Source organism: Miscanthus floridulus, unplaced genomic scaffold (genome assembly GCF_019320115.1).
Source record: "Miscanthus floridulus cultivar M001 unplaced genomic scaffold, ASM1932011v1 fs_307_4_5, whole genome shotgun sequence".
Lineage (NCBI taxonomy): Eukaryota > Viridiplantae > Streptophyta > Magnoliopsida > Poales > Poaceae > Miscanthus > Miscanthus floridulus.
In genome coordinates, this window is record NW_027096555.1 from 1,366 (window position 1) to 17,397 (window position 16,032).

The window sequence follows — 16,032 nt, forward strand, 5'->3', positions numbered from 1 at the left end:
ATGAGGGGACGGCGTCGATAGGGAATGAGTCCATCCGCTCAATTCTAGGGGACGTCCCACATCGAAGCAGTATATTTCGCTTAGGGGCTGACCTATCCCTACTCATCCTACATCCAAACATTGGAAAAATCAGGAACGACCTGTCCCGTCGTTCTTCACCAAAGGAACCAAACACACGAGTATATATGCCGATGGTCTGATATTGTAGAATTTGAGGTAGGGTTGGTTTGCATAGTTTGAACTTTTGGTGTCATGCGGAAGGCGGTGGCGGGGAGGCCACACCAGGGTGCGGCCGCACCACCAGCTACGCCAACCGCCTTCAGCCGCCACGTGTCATCTCCTGGTGATCCCTATGACGGTTGCATGGGTGCATGCAAGAAAATCCTCCCCAAACCGACCATCTTATGACTATATATAGATGGGGGAGGCCTCCTCATTCATCATCAACGCAAGAGAGAAACAATGTGACAAGAAGAAGAGCTACACTCCTATTTTTAGTCTTTAGCTATTTTTAGTGTAGGGAGTGAGTGAGTAAGAGTGGAGAAATACCAGAGTTGTCGGCTACCACTTCTTGTGTACTCGGGGCCCCTTGTACACTTAGTGGAAGGAATGCCCGGAATTATCGGCTCCTCTCCACTTGTACCTCTACGATCTGAATACTACTTGGAGTATAAGGTTCATGTTTATCTTCAGTGGTGAGTTCTACTTTAAGTTATTTTTGTTCATTATTTACTTGCGGGTTCGCCGTCTATCCCCGAGGCAGATGCTCTAGTAGAGGGTCCTGATAAAGACGGATAACCCTGATCACGCTAGAGTAGTAGTTGATAGCGTAGACGTGGTGTCTAGGCTAGAGGCTACCTTTGTTTGCCTCGTACCCTATGGTTTAGGGGTAGGCGGCAGGTGGTGACAGCCCTGTCCGTCCCTCGTAATCTCCCACGTCCGAGTACGACGAAGAGCCATAGGCCGGGATCGCCTGGCAGACCAGGTGTACTCCGGTGCTTGAAGTAAGTATATAGTGGCAAAGCTATCTTGGTTTTGGATCTCTATCCCTAGAAAACCTCACTACCCAAGCTATATTTCTTCTTGTTATCATTAGGTGAACTAGCTTAAGAGACTCTTACACTTCCGTTCCTCGTGGAAATACGATACCTTGAATACTTCCGGGTGAAATGCTACAACGGTAATTCCGTGCGCTTGCGGATTATTTCTGTATGCGTTACCAACAGCGGCAAGAATCATCACTTGCACCGTTACACCTAGGGGCCTCGATCGTTACCGCCCTACACCGGTACACGTCCCCACAACACAGGGCCCTGCAGCGGCGGGCCACCATTATCCCGGCCTTGACAGGTGGGCCCCACCTGTCGGTTGCCATGTGAAATATGCAGCCACCGACCTACGCTCGCAAGCCTTCCCTTGAAATGCCCCGCCTCGACGCCGAAATGTAACTGTTGCATCGAACACCTCTTCTCTCTGTCCTATTCCACAGTTCCACCCTTCCCCCACTCGCACCACGCTCGCCGCCGTCAGCCTCCACCCCACACCAGAGCCGGCGATGGCGTTCCTCCTGGACCAAAGGCATTGGCGGATCCAGGGGGGGCTGCAGCCCCCCCCCGGGAGAGTGATTTTGCCTTGATATTACTGTAGAAAAAACGTAATTTCATCGTTAATCTTCGACATTTGTTCTAGATCTCTATTGATTAGCCCCCCCTGAGGTGCTCATCCTGGCTCCGCCACTGACCAGAGGCATGTGCGGCTGCGAAGCCGCTTGAAGGGCATGTACCTCCATGCCGACAAGAATGGGGTGAGCATCTCCCTGAGCTCGCACCACGCATCTCTGAACATGACATGGGCGGTGGAGGCAGTGCACCTGCGCTACCTCCTCGGCAACTACCTTAGCCTCCAGGGTATCGCCTATGGCCGGTACCTTGGCCTCTCGCTCGAGACGCAGCACGACCACTTCCTCTGCCAACACATCTTCTACGGTCAGTCGGACAACGTCGACGCCCTCTGGCAGGCCTTCAGGGTGGGGATGCCGCCAACAATGAAGTCCTCACGTGCCATTGCAGGTACAACACGTGGCACATCGAGGTCACGGCGGTCCTTCCTGTTCCAGACCTAGTTCCGGACTCAGACTTTAGGTGAGCTCCCCTATCCTCTCCCTCTCCATGGAATGGAACTCGTCACATTGATTTGGTCGAAGTACGGAGGTTCTCCGAATCTTTCAAGTCTGCAAAGGTTGTAGCCAATTTGAGAGAACTACTTGAACCTGATGACTGGATTCTTCTGGGCGTAATTGTTGTATTGCATCCGTCCTTGCCACATTTCCCTCCTTTGTTGCTGCAGCTGTTAGATACTGAATTCTGTGCACTAGGTTCTTAGATCTTTGCTCCTCTGAATTGGGTTCACTTTATAGAGCAGTTCTTAATCAAATTACGAATTGAAAATTGTTACTGGTTCATGGAGTTATGCCCGTCTTTCATCGTTAATCTTTGTCATCCTCTGCTAGTTTATGGTTTCCTACGCGGACGATCGTGTACGCACAGGCAGAGAATCACGGTGGGATGATAGACCAGACGTCCCGAAGAATGAAGTACTTCGGGGGCTGGTCCATGCTCAACCTAAGGTGCGAGTTGGTGTTCTTTTTTTTCTCGAACACACAGGAGAGCTACGTATCTTTGTATTACAGAGAAAGAGAGTAGTCCATACAAGAACCCCTCTTACTAGGACCAAGGTAAGAGGGTGTAAAACAAAACAAAACAGAAAAAAAAACCTTTCTAAGATTATGTTAACACCAAAATTTGATAATTTTATTGTCTATTGAGTCTACGGAAGTAAGTCGATATTTGTGAGGAGACTTTGGGCTCGTTTGTCTTGACTGCCCAGTAAGCCATGTTGACATATCAAGCTGACAGAAAATGTTATTCAATAATATTCCAAATACTTGGCAAGGAATGGCGAGATGTGCTTCACGTGAGCAGAAGAAGGAAAGCAAATTCGTGCATGCACACGGTTAATTGAAGGAGAGGCATGAAGTCCAGATGTTGCTTGGTCCTCACGTGGAAATAAAGGAAAAGTAAAGTTTATTCCTATTTGCTTCACTTGTATACGAATATATGTTGCTAGTGCTTGGTACGTGCACAAAGGAAACAAGAAAGGATCAGTAAGGAGAGAGTTCGGCTTTAATACTTGAGGAAGGAAATACTTTAATATTGTTTGGCTGGGCTACACAAGGAAATTAAAATATATTTGAATGGAGACGTAAAGCTTCTTAAACCTCGATGGTGTACATGCACGAAGAAAGGGGAAGCTAGCAGGATCGGGAGTTGGCTTGTATGTACGTGAAGACTAGCCGCCACATATAACATGCTGATTTCCACGTGATCGGAAAAGATTTGGGCCAAGGACCCCTGGCCGTATTAGTGCTGGACTTACCATGCATAGCCGAATCAGTTAGGGGATATAGATTTGTTTTATATTCGGCTTGTATGTAAAGAAACCTCTCGTGCATGTATGTACGAGAGTCCTGCTCTGGATCGTCGAAGACCAGTAAATATAAAGGGTTACGGCAAATTGTAACACACAATCAATCAAATATAAGTTGTTTACTTTTTTCGGCTCCGGCCACCCCTTAGGAGTAGGAGTATAGTAGATCTCGGCGAGTTCTTCAGCAAGCAGAGCTGCATCGGTCCGGCCGACCTCTGACTTGTCTGTAAGTACTGTCATGGCTTATAGTTCTGTTCGTACGGCTGCATCGATCCGGTCGATCTCCACTGCGACTCTGGTATAAGCTAGTTATCGACTCAAATTGTAACATACAATCAATCAAATATAAGTTATTTACTTTTTTCGGCTCCGGCCACCCCTTAGGAGTAGGAGTATAGTAGATCTCGGCGAGTTCTTCAGCAAGCAGAGCTGCATCGGTCCGGCCGACCTCTGACTTGTCTGTAAGTACTGTCATGGCTTATAGTTCTGTTCGTACGGCTGCATCGATCCGGTCGATCTCCACTGCGACTCTGGTATAAGCTAGTTATCGACTCTTGTTTAGTTCAAGTAAAGCTGCATCGATCCGGTCGACCTCCACTACTCGAACTAGATTAAGGTCAAGTTATTGGCTCTATCTAAGGGTGGCGTCATTCGGATAGATTCATTAAGTTACCGATATTGCTCATTGCTTTCATTATTTATTTAATTACAGCAATATCACTTCGTCCGATTGGGATTATCTAGATTGGCCTTATATCCTGTTTAATCCATCGTTTATTAATCTAAATTGATCTAATCTGCACCTTAAATAATGAGTTATGTTTTATCGGCTGTTTTATGTCAATCTTGATCGTGCATAGTGTGTGGTTAATGCATGTTTGGTTTTGATAGATCTATTGGCTAACGAAAACCGTTCTATGATCCGTTATCACGGCCTGTGTGATTCTGCATCACACCCCACTGTTAGCACTGTAGAGTGGGGATCGTTTGTTTAATAGATCTGTTTCTGATATGGTATGACCTTAATTGTGCGATATGCCTGAATCGTCTGTTTTAACCGATATCGAGTGTTTTCACATATGCAGTTCACGTTACGAGACCGTTGAAGTAAAGATAGGTTGAAAGATGTGTTAGCCCCATGATCTTATTATTGTATTACGGCCTGCATGATTCTGCCCCATGCCCCACTGATATTAGTAATAAGTTAGGGTTGTCGAATTTATCGTTGTTTCTACGGCATGCATGATTCTGCCTCATGCCCCACTGGTCAGAGCGATAGATGAGATCTAATATGTTCATAGATTTATCTCTATTAAATGGTTAAATGATGATGGACTGGATTTTCATATAAAAAAGGGATTCGGTTACTTGCGGTCATTAGCTTAGCATAAATTAATTAGTGTTAACATCCTATTGCTATTAACTAATATTTGTCTAAATAACGATATTCATCCTGAATGATAACCAATTTTTCTTTCATAATTCCATGAGCTTTAACTGATTTATTCTTATGAGTATGCTAGAATCGACTATTTAGTCGATCTCCTTCCACATCAGCTCTCAGAGCCGCACATTTGGGACTTGTCTGGCAGCATCGGCATGTTCCGCCTTAAATCACTGATTAGCTTTCTCTCCTTGTCAATTGCAGGGTTAAATTGACTGGCACGTCTCGAGAGAAGTGCGTAGGATCGATAATCCCTGCGTTAAAGCCAGACGGATCTCTAGCTCCATCGAGCAGACCCTTCCGGCTTGCTCGTATGCCCCGGCACGGGACAAAAATTTCGTGCCGACAAATTACAAATAATCGACCCGACTATGCAAATGTACTGGACCTGTAACCCAAGACGCCCGAGTTCTAGGTTCTGGAGTTTTCTTGCCCCTGCCAGAACCCAGAGATAATCCTCCAGCTGCAAGTTTCTCAAAGAGGTTGAGACACTTGGTGAATCTCCATGAAACACAGGTGTTTCCATGCTTCCACAAGGTCCAAGCCCCCAAAATGATGAGAGAGTTAACTCCTTTCCTGTGTTGTTTACCGAATCTTTTAGTGATTTTCCTCCACCAAGTGGCAAAGCTGTGTTCCGTTCTATTAGGTACCAGTTGCTGCAAATTAAGTGGAGAGAGCACACTATGCCAAAATTGTCTTGCAAACACATATGTTGTAAGAATATGCTGTATAGTTTCTTCTTGGTCACAGAGTATACATTTATCTGGATGAGGAAGCCCCCTCTTTGTTAGCTGATCAGCTGTCCAACATTTATTTTTTATGGCAAGACAGAGGAACATCTTACATTTTGCTGGTGCCCAAGATTTCCAAAGACGGCGCCATGGTTCAAACTGAATAGACCCATAAAAGAATGCATTGTATGCCGTCTTGGATGAGAAAGAACCTGATATGTCATGCTTCCAAATATGCTGATCATCATCACTTGTGAGTGTAAAATTCATAAGAGCATCCCAAAGTTTGAGGAACTCTATCAGACCATTAAGAGAAAGACCCCCACGTATGTCTTTTATCCACACCCGGTTGTCCAATGCCTCCTCAGCCGTGCGAGCTTTTAGGATCCTTGATGGCACACAAGCAGCAACCATCGAGGCCATGTCTACTAGGGAGCAACCATGTAATAACCAACGGTCTGTCCAAAATAAGGTATTTCTTCCATTGCCCACATTTGTTATCATCGAGATTGCAAACATTCCTTGGGCATTTGGATGGGAAGGGATTTCCAGACCTGACCATGCTCTATCTGCTGAAGTTTCTTGCCACCACAACCACTTCATTTGTAGAGCCCAACCCATAATTTCCAAGTTTTGGATACCCAAGCCACCGAGTTCCAAAGGCCTTTGCCCTTTCTCCCATCCCACCAAACAGCAGCCCCCATTGGCCTCTTTGCGACCTCGCCAAAGAAAACCTCATCTTATCTTGTCTATAGCCTTTATCACCCATTTTGGCACATTTATCGCAATTAGTAAATAAACAGGGATGGCTAATAGAACAAACCGTACCAAAGCCGCTCGACCAGCTTTGCTCAGGAGCGAGGCCTTCCTTCTAGGTAGTCTATCTGCTACTTTCTCAATCCAAGGCATAAGATCTCTCTTGTACAGCTTCTCGTTAGATACTGGTAAATCCAAGTAAATACAGGGAAATTCCTTTGTTGGACATTGCATTGTGTCTTGGACAATCTGAATTGCAGTATCCTCACAATGGATAGGCACCACACAACTTTTGTTCAGATTTGTATGCAAACCAGAGGCCGCACCAAAACACTCCAATAGTCCTTTAGTAATTCTCAATTCATCTTCCACGGGCCTAATGAATAATGCCACATCATCTGCATATAAATAAATACGTGTTGTCCTGCTGCACGTCGAGATAAAAGCTGCAGCAGATCTTCCTCTCCTGCCTTGGTAACAAGGCTGTTAAGAATGTCCATAACAATGATGAACAGCATAGGTGAGAGGGGGTCTCCCTGCCGGAGCCCCCTCTGATGGATTATAGATTCCCCGGGAGCACCATTAACTAGAATTTGCGTCGAGGCAGTGGAGAGAAGACTTGAGACAAGGTTGCACCACCGCTGCCCAAAGCCAAGGTGAGAGAGAACCTCCATTAAAAATGACCAAGAAACCGAATCAAAAGCTTTGGAGATATCCAATTTTAGGAAAAGACTTGAGACTTTCTGACGCTGCAGCAACTTGATAGTTTGTTGCACTAGAATGAAGTTATCATGAATGCAGCGTCCTCTCACGAAAGCACTTTGATTGGTAGAAATCATAGAATTTAGTTTAGGCGCCAATCTGTTAGCCATGACCTTAGTGATCTATTTAGCAAAACTTTGCACTAAACTGATGGGTCTGAAATCTGATGGCAGAATAGCATCTGGTTTTCTGGGAATTAAAGTCATGTATGCTGAATTCAACTGACCCAAATTGATCGCATTCCCTTGCTGCAGTACCAAAATGGCTGCTAAGAAATCCGCTTTGATGATCTGCCAACAGGCCTTGTAGAACCTTCCAGTAAAGCCGTCCGGACCTGGTGCCCGATCTGCTGGGAGCATTTCAATAGTAGCCCAAACCTCCTCCTCAGTTACTGGAAGCACTAAATCAGCGAGATCATAGCCAGATCAATGGACGAAGTCCAGATAAATGGTCAAGTCTCGGGGCAGTGCTGTACCAATAAGACCTTCATAGAAGTCTGTCAGAACTTGTTGTTTTCAGCTTGTGCTGTGAAGACCTGATCACCCACTTCAAGTTTTGGAATAAAATTTTTCCTCTTGCGATAACCTGCGTGGAGGTGAAAAAAGGGCGTGTTAGCGTCCCCATCTTTCAAGTACCTGATTCGAGAATGCAGCCGGGCAATGGTTCTCTCCAAGGATGCCAAAACGAGATAGTGACGTTTTAGCTCTCCTCTCAACCAATTCTCAACTGACTCAAGGGGTCTGTTGTCCTGAGCGATCTCTAAACGGTGTAAATTTTCTCGAGCAAGAGCCAATTGAGTTTTAATATGCCCCACTTCCTTTTGACTCCATGATTGTAAATCTCTTATGAGCCTTTTCAGTTTCAGCGAAATTCTCCCGAAAGGACATGTGGTGGAAACTGGGTTGGCCCAAGAATCAGCCACCACATCATAGAATCCTGGAAGTTTGGTCCAAAAAACTCTCAAAATGGAACCTCTTCTTTGCTTGCACCCATCATTAAGCCCCAACACCAAGGGACAGTGATCAGAAATCTCTGTTGCCTGACATTGTAGGATGCAGTCAGGGTATAGATTCTCCCAATCTGCTGTACAAAGAACTCGGTCTAGCTTAACTAAGGTTGGTGAGTCTCGTTCATTTGACCAAGTGTATCTTCTACCCAAGAGAGGTGTCTCCTTGAGTTCCATCTCATTAACAAAACGCCTGAAGCGACCCATCATTGCCCTATTGATGTTCAAATTATTTTTGTCCTCCGAAGAATAGATTAGATTGAAATCACCTGCCACAGACCAAGGACCAAGGCAACGACTCCTTAATTCTCTCAATTCCTCTAAAATACCTATCTTGTCAGCATCACTTTGCAGACCATAAACCCCGGTAAACCACCATTCAGGTTCATCTGCCCCTTGGAACAACACTGAAACACAATGCTGATGGATACGATGTGAAATGGCCGAGAAACCACTCTCTCTCCAGGCCACCAGAATACCACCTCTAGTGTGCTCAGCCGGCAGAAAAAACAAAGGAGCTGAATTCACGTCCAAGGATTGAAAGTATGTCTTGGGCAGAGATGAAACTCAGTTTGGTTTCCTGGATGCATAGAATGGCTGGCTGACAATCATCCACTACTTTTCTCACTGTATCCCTACTTGCACGATCATTTAGACCCCGTGCATTCCATATTAAGACTTTTTTGCTGCCATAAGAAACAAATTCAAAAACGACCAAGTAACTCAACTACATTACACAGTAGTGATTTCAGTCGCATCATGGACCTGATACTCCGGCGGAACATTCCAGCCAAAGAGAGCCGCAAGTGCGGCAATATGATTTCTACTCAGGGGCCTAGAGAAAACCTCAGTGTATCTCTCTAAGGCTTCATCTGAGAGACTCTCTCTGTCAGAGATAAGGTTCATCTTACGGCAGGCAGTAGTAGGAGACTTGTGATCGTTCTCTGGAGGTAGGTGTGCTACACGGCGACTGCGCCGCGGGATGAAATCAGGTGGCGGTGTCTTCTTGCGTCTCTTCTTGATAGCCGGGATAGGTAGCAAGTTACCCACTGTCTTTGACACCCGCTTGATGAAGCCAGAGATGGGTGACAAACTCGCGCCATTGAGCGCATCTTCATGTTCTTCCGTCCTGTATTTTTTTCTGTCAGCTTGGTCGATTATGTTCTAACAGAACACCATGCCGAGGCATATCCATTTGGTGCTCAGCGCTAGACACAGCCACCAGCGGGAGGCATGGGCCTACAACCGCCGGTGTGCAGCAATCAGAAGCAGAAACACCAGTCGGGCATGCATGAAACCCCAGGCATAGTCACCGATGGGTGGCCAAGGCCGTCAACCACCGGGCCACGGGTGGGGATTATATTCTCAGCTGGGAACGGAGCCGGAGCTACCACGTCCCCAGAGCCAGAGACCATTCGAGGTCGCGAGCGCTGCCTTCGTGAATAGACTTTGGAGGGGGTCTTTTGCCATGAAGGAGAGACATATGACACTGAAGGATGTTAGTATTTAATCTTGTCATCAGAGCATTTCATGTTTACATTGTTAGTTGCATGTAGAAAATAAGTGTCGGTGGCTCATGACAAGATGTTGACATGCCATGCGATGCGGGTGTTGCCGTGTGAAGCGGTGTTGCATGTGAATTGCTTGGCAAAGAAAGGTTAAGAAAGTCGAGTGAATCGGTCATGCGTGATGCATGGAGGGAGTGGCCTGAATCAGTCAGACGTGGATGGATGCATGCACGAGAGGTGCTGCTAGGCCATTAGTAGCCTGTGAAGAGGTCAATCCTAGGGACTTGCATGGCGTGAGTTACGGCTAAGTGGAATTGGCCGGTTGTTATCCTTTGCATGTACGTAGTTGTTAAGTCTATAAATGAATGGAAAAACAACGGGAGTTGTGTGGCTTGCGTTAACAAAGTTGTCTATTTTTTATCATTCATGTGTGTGTTCATCTATGAGAAAGTAGGAGAGTGTTTATGATAAACACATGTAGAGTGAGGGAGAGATTCCTGCAAGATTAAGTGAGGAGGGATTTTCAACAATTAGCATCGAAGCCAGGTTGTTCCACAAAGACGATGCCGCACGACGGATCTTCACCGAGCAAAGCCATGGTGAGCAGTGGCTTCGGTGACTTGATGACGACCGCGACAACAGGGAGGCTCTCATTCCCGATGCTGACAAGGACGAACTACACGGTGTGGGCGATGAGGATGAAGTACCTCTTGCGCACCAATGGTGCGTGGGGTGCTGTTGATCCTAAGAAGGCATGCGGGGCTTCAAGTGATGATGAGCCAGCTCTCCTGTGAATGGAGATGACAAGATTAGGGGGATGATTATTAGTATTTAATCTTGTCATTAGAGCATTGCATGTTTACGTTGTTAGTTGCATGTAGAAAATAAGCGTACGTGGCTCATGCCCAAGATGTTGACGTGCCGTGTGATGCGGGTGTTGCCGTGTGAAGCGGTGTTGCATGTGAATTGTTTGACAAAGAAAGGTTAAGAAAGCCGAGTGAATTGGTCATGCATGATGCAAGGAGGGAGTGGACTGAATCGGTGAGGCGTGGATGGATGCATGCGCGAGATGTGCTACTAGGTCGTTAGTAGCCTTGAAGGGGTCAGTCCTAGAGGCTTGCATGGCGTGAGTTACGGCTAAGTGGAATTGACTGGTTGTTATCCTTTGCATGTACGTAGTTGTTAAGTCATAAATGGATAGAAAAACGACGGAAGTTGTGTGGCTTGCGTCAACAAAGTTGTCTATTTTTTATCATTCTTGTGTGTGTTCATCCATAAGAAAGTAGGAGAGTGTTTGTGATAAACACATGTAGAGCGAGGGAGAGATTCCCACAAGATTAAGTGAGGAGGGATTTCCAACAAAGGAACAGGTGCCGCGCCGTGCATTTGACTCTATCCAGAAAATTGTAAACCTATGTTGGAAGAAGGCTCCCTGTGTACCCGGATGTGACCCGAATCGCTGACGGCCTGATACTCTTGGCAGGCCTGTGCTGTTGCCGTTCCTCCTAGAGGAAGCAAACTCCTCCGACATCACACTCTAAGTCTGTACCAGCTATGACAGCCCGCAGATCCCTCTAGTCACTAATTTGCCTTCAAATATGGACGTCATGATTATCGGTGTCCTCAACTCTTGGTCACGAAGTGAGAACTTTACATTTTTTTCAGGACTCTGCTAAGGCTAAGGACTTGTTATCTGTTTTTATTTAATATACTGTGTACCATAGTTTATATGCTAACGACGGTAGTTCTATAGATTGGAACCTACTACGGCAAATTATAGTATTTTATGAATGAATATCCCCAAAGATCATCACCCAGGAAACACGAATTCAACTTAGATCTAGAAATTTCTCCAATTTTCCTCCTAATGGTGGATCTCCGTGCTTGTGAGAAATCTGACCAAATCATTTGATAGATTTATTCCTCAGAGGTCCTAGCACAAATTGATCAACTCAAACTGGCCTCAACATCACATTACATAAGAATGATTAAACACAAAAGAGGAATGATTCTCTAAATGTGGATCTCAATAGACAAGAAAACTAGAAGAGATTGAGAAACTTAAACTACTGAGTCTAGAAATGAAAGCATGAAGAGATAGCTGGTTGGGGCAGCTTTCTGTCTTATTTATAGAGCTATTACATATTTCTAACATGCTCTTAGATATTTTGGCTGACCACTTAACCCGGGGGCAAAATGGTCCAACTCAAGATCTGTACAACCGATGGCTATGGGCTCTTCACGACTTTGCTTCGCCTAGACACAAGCTTCGCGATGACGCCACGTGCCTCTTCCCATTCCCGCCGGGACTCCAACCAGGGTTTAAGGCCCAAACCCGAGAAACCGTCCTGCCGGTGGTTTTGAGGCCCAAACCACCAAACCCCCTGGAGAAACGTATCCGCTACGCCTCCTCCATGATTTCGACAAGTGTCACTGTCGTTCTTGACTACCCGATCACCAAGTCATCCAGAGCCTCTGCTTGACTTGGTCAACATAGTCTACTCCTCCGCTTGTACTCTTGCTTGTTGATGTCCCCAAGTATCGGCCACCTACGATCAGTTTTCTGGCCATCTTGGTCCCTCGGTCTAAGGCTCATGTCCATCCTTCACTGCTCTTAGTCCATCGGCACGGCACGTCTCTACTTGACTTTCTTCATATCCGTCGACCATCTCTGTGCTCTTCACCTGCACACCAACACAGCAAAAGACATGTTGCACACACACTCACGCACCGAACGACAGGGTTGTTGTTCATCATCGAGAGGGAGGGTTCAGCAAGAATTCACTCCGTGAGAACAAAGCATTAGATAAGAACTAAACAAAAGGTCACGAATTGCCTCTCCACAACTTGCTACAGAAGATGACATCCTTGTGTCTTCCATCAGGGTGTGTTTGGCAACTACGTGGGAAGAGGCATGGGAATTAGTGGTGCGAGTTGATAGAGGAAATTAAGATGAGAAATTGAATTTTAGTCCCAATCCCTTGCTTGGTTTGTGGAGGGAAATAAAAAAGTGAATTGGAGAGGAAATTCATATCCCCTGTATGGTGGGGGGTTTGAGGAGGAAATTAAAAGACAAATCATGATGGACGGCGATAATCTACTTTTATTTTATTAAGAATACAACTCCCACTCAATTCCTACCCCTCACCCCTTAGGAAATTGATTAGTGGGAGTTGGCCTCTAAACTCCCCTTCTCTTCCTACCAAAAACTCTCATTTCCACAACAAACAAAACTTTCTAAACTCGTGCGTCTAAACTTCCATTTCTCCTCTCAGTTACCCCCAACCGTCAGCAGTTTTCAGCGGAGCGCATGAGCCGAACATTCTGACCCAGCACAACGCCTCGGAGACCTTTGCCCTTGGGCCTTGGGGAGTTGGGGTCGACCCGGCACTCCCCGCCGTCGGCGTGCTTGCAGATCGGGCAGCGGAAGACGGTGCCCAGTTTCTTCTGCCACCTTCACCTCGGGGCTCGGGCGCCGTCGGACTCGTCTCCCAGGCGGATTCCGGGTTCGCGTCGTGAAGGCCTGAGGCTCTGAGCTTGCAAGCAGGAGGTGAGATGTGTTGCCGGACAGGAGAAAGCAATGACCTGAACTGTTAGCCATCTTTCTTCCAAACAAAATGTGCAGAGCCTGTGGTTATATGATCGCTTCGTGTTCGTGCACTGCACCATCCATGCCGCCACATGTCACTAGAAAGCGAACAATCAACTGTCCAGTATGGAAAGCTAGCTAGCTAGCCACGCAGAGGTTTGGGAAGGCCTCACAACTGAACTAATGACTGAACCAGGTAAAAAGAAGAGAATGTAATATGACATAAACGGGAGTACCGCGTGCAAACTCCTTTTTTGGGTGAGAAAAAACAACATGTAAATCCGGTCGAACTTGTACTTGATGGAAGCAGCAGATAATCAAAGAAAATAATGCATGTAACCATATATTCGGGAACATTTTACAGTTCAACAGTAGACATAATAGAGTTCAGTAAAATGGTGCTCAGTTTTCATGTATGGCTAAACAGTAAGTTCAGTAGATTGGGAGCATCCCAACAGTTCAACACCTAAGAAAGCAGCTGTTCACAACATTAACTGTCAACTTCTTCATCTCAAAAGAATAAATAAAATGTAACAGGAAATGCACTATCCACATGACCTTTCTGAACGTAATGTTCCATCAATTTGATGAAAAAATAACAGGGAGCTTCAGCAAACAAATGATACAGCCAAGATTTTATTCAGGTCGTGACTGAAAGCTAGGATCAGAAAAGACACTGAAAAATCAACCGTGTCAGGATTCATGAGGAAATATAGAGTAAACCACCAGCATGTGTTCTTGTTATCACACAATAAGGATGAAGATGGTATCTACAACCAATGCCACTGCACAAAATCATTCAAGCACCAACTCCATCCAAACAACAACAGAGATGAAGATGGTAGCTAGATCAGTTTCTGAGTACTGCAACTGAAAGGTCAAAATAAACTGCTTCCTGTCAGGACAATGCCTCCAATTAAACTACCAGAAACCAGAAGAATTGTTGAGTTCTCTGAAACTATATGAACCAAGAAACTACGGCATATTCTCAAGTAGTTGTATCCAAGAGACCAATCCCGAAGTTGCTGTCAGCAGTCCTGCTTTCATATGCCTCTAGGGTGCGGGTGGGGGTGCGCGGAAGTGGAAGCAGAAGCGGGTGGGGCTTCAGGTGCGGATGCGGGTTCAGGTTCAGGTGCATCCACATTTGGGTGTCGCAACCTCATAGCAGCTGAATTTGCAACCGGCAAGTGAAAACAATTTGTCAGTTAGGAAGCATGTAGTGGTTGATGTAACTATTGCAGCAGTTCAATAATCTAAAACAGTTTTGTGAATAACGAAAAAGGACAATCAGTAGCAAGGTCAACTCTATTGGCTGACTACTGAAAACAACTGACTATTTTAAACTGATTGTGCTTATCTACAACAAGTTTCAGGTTTTTGCTAACTTAACAAAGCTGCCATTTCATCAAGCACAAGATGGTAAGTAAGTTCCCAACAAGAGTACTGAATATATGTGCATATGAACTACCATCATCAATATGATAATATGATCTACAAACATTTGACATACAGACCACCGAGGGATCAGGGAACTGCAGAGTTTTCACCTGGTGAACTGATTGGGAGGACGATGATGTTCAGAGGCTCTTGGCTGCGAGGCAGGTCGACGACCAGAGGGGTCAGCTTCCCAAAGACGCCGGCGTACACACACAGCGTGATTGCGGACATGTCCTCGTCCACTTTGATCGCCATCTGGTTCGTCAGGTTTAACACGGACCGCCCTAGGAACCTGAATGCCCCCATGCGGAGGAATTTCCCATCATTGCCCGCCAGAAAGTACCGGATCTGCCGCTCCTGATCCATCATGGGCCCAGTGCGGCCACCCAGGTCCTATGGCAACAGAAGACACAGGTACATCATCGTGACGAGAACAAAATGTTTAGACCTTGATGACTCAAATCATCCAAGTATACAAGAACGCAAGAGCCCACTTAATAACTAGGAATCCCACGGTCTCAACGCAACTTGATCCTTTGCAGATTAATGAATGACAGACAGAATTTCATAAACCAATCATAATCTAAAACAGAACAAATCTTGGCTAAATTGGCTGATCCCTAAAGCGAACCGAATGCAGTAGTGGAGCAAGAATTCAATAACAAATGCAGGATTCGGCCAGGCTAAATGTAGTAAGGATTGCACCATGCAGTAGCCAAGATTCAGCAGTTCTTAGATAGAATTTACGAAAAGAAAAACAACAAGAAACAACCAGGATCGTTACTGATTGTTACAGAAGACACAGGTATCTGAATACACATCGTGACGAGAACAAAATGTTTAGACCTTGATTGATAACTCAAATCATCCAAGTATACAAACGCAAGAGTTTGCTTAATAACTAAGAATCCATGGTCTCTACACAACTTGATCCTTTGCAGATTCACGAATGACAGACAGAATTTCATAAACCGATCATACTCTGAAACAGAGGATAAATCTTGGGTAAATTGGCTGATCCCTAAAGCGAACCGAACGCAGAGGAGCAAGAATTCAATAATAAATGCAGAATTCGGCCAGGCTAAATGTAAGGATTGCACCATGCAGTAGCCAAGATTCAGCAGTTCTTAGACAGAATTTACGAAAAGAAAAGCAAAAGGAAACAATCAGGATCGTTACTTCAAGTAAGCCATATATTGATGGAATCTACAGGCTGCAAGAATCGTGTTCCGTCCAAATCAACAAACGAGAGGAGTGCAAGGAGAAGGGACAATGAACTCACCGTAGTCGGAGCAGGAAGGGCAGGAGGCGCA

General features: G+C 45.6%; 1 protein-coding gene and 1 long non-coding RNA gene across 2 annotated transcripts; one reads left to right on the top strand and one right to left on the bottom strand.

Annotated features, from left to right (window-relative positions):
* The first annotated feature begins 402 nt into the window (after positions 1–402).
* Positions 403–3,081, top strand: LOC136531230 (uncharacterized). Its single transcript, XR_010777988.1, has 3 exons — positions 403–695; positions 2,510–2,626; positions 2,953–3,081. It is a non-coding gene; the product is annotated as an uncharacterized lncRNA (long non-coding RNA).
* Positions 3,082–14,015: 10,934 nt separating this feature from the next.
* Positions 14,016–16,026, bottom strand: LOC136531231 (uncharacterized). Its single transcript, XM_066523911.1, has 3 exons — positions 16,002–16,026; positions 14,830–15,112; positions 14,016–14,450 (listed from the first exon to the last, which is right to left on the bottom strand). Exons 2-3 carry the CDS (start codon positions 15,086–15,088, stop codon positions 14,326–14,328), a joined length of 384 nt encoding a protein of 127 aa, XP_066380008.1. The 5' UTR covers positions 15,089–15,112; positions 16,002–16,026; the 3' UTR covers positions 14,016–14,325.
* Positions 16,027–16,032: the final 6 nt, after the last annotated feature.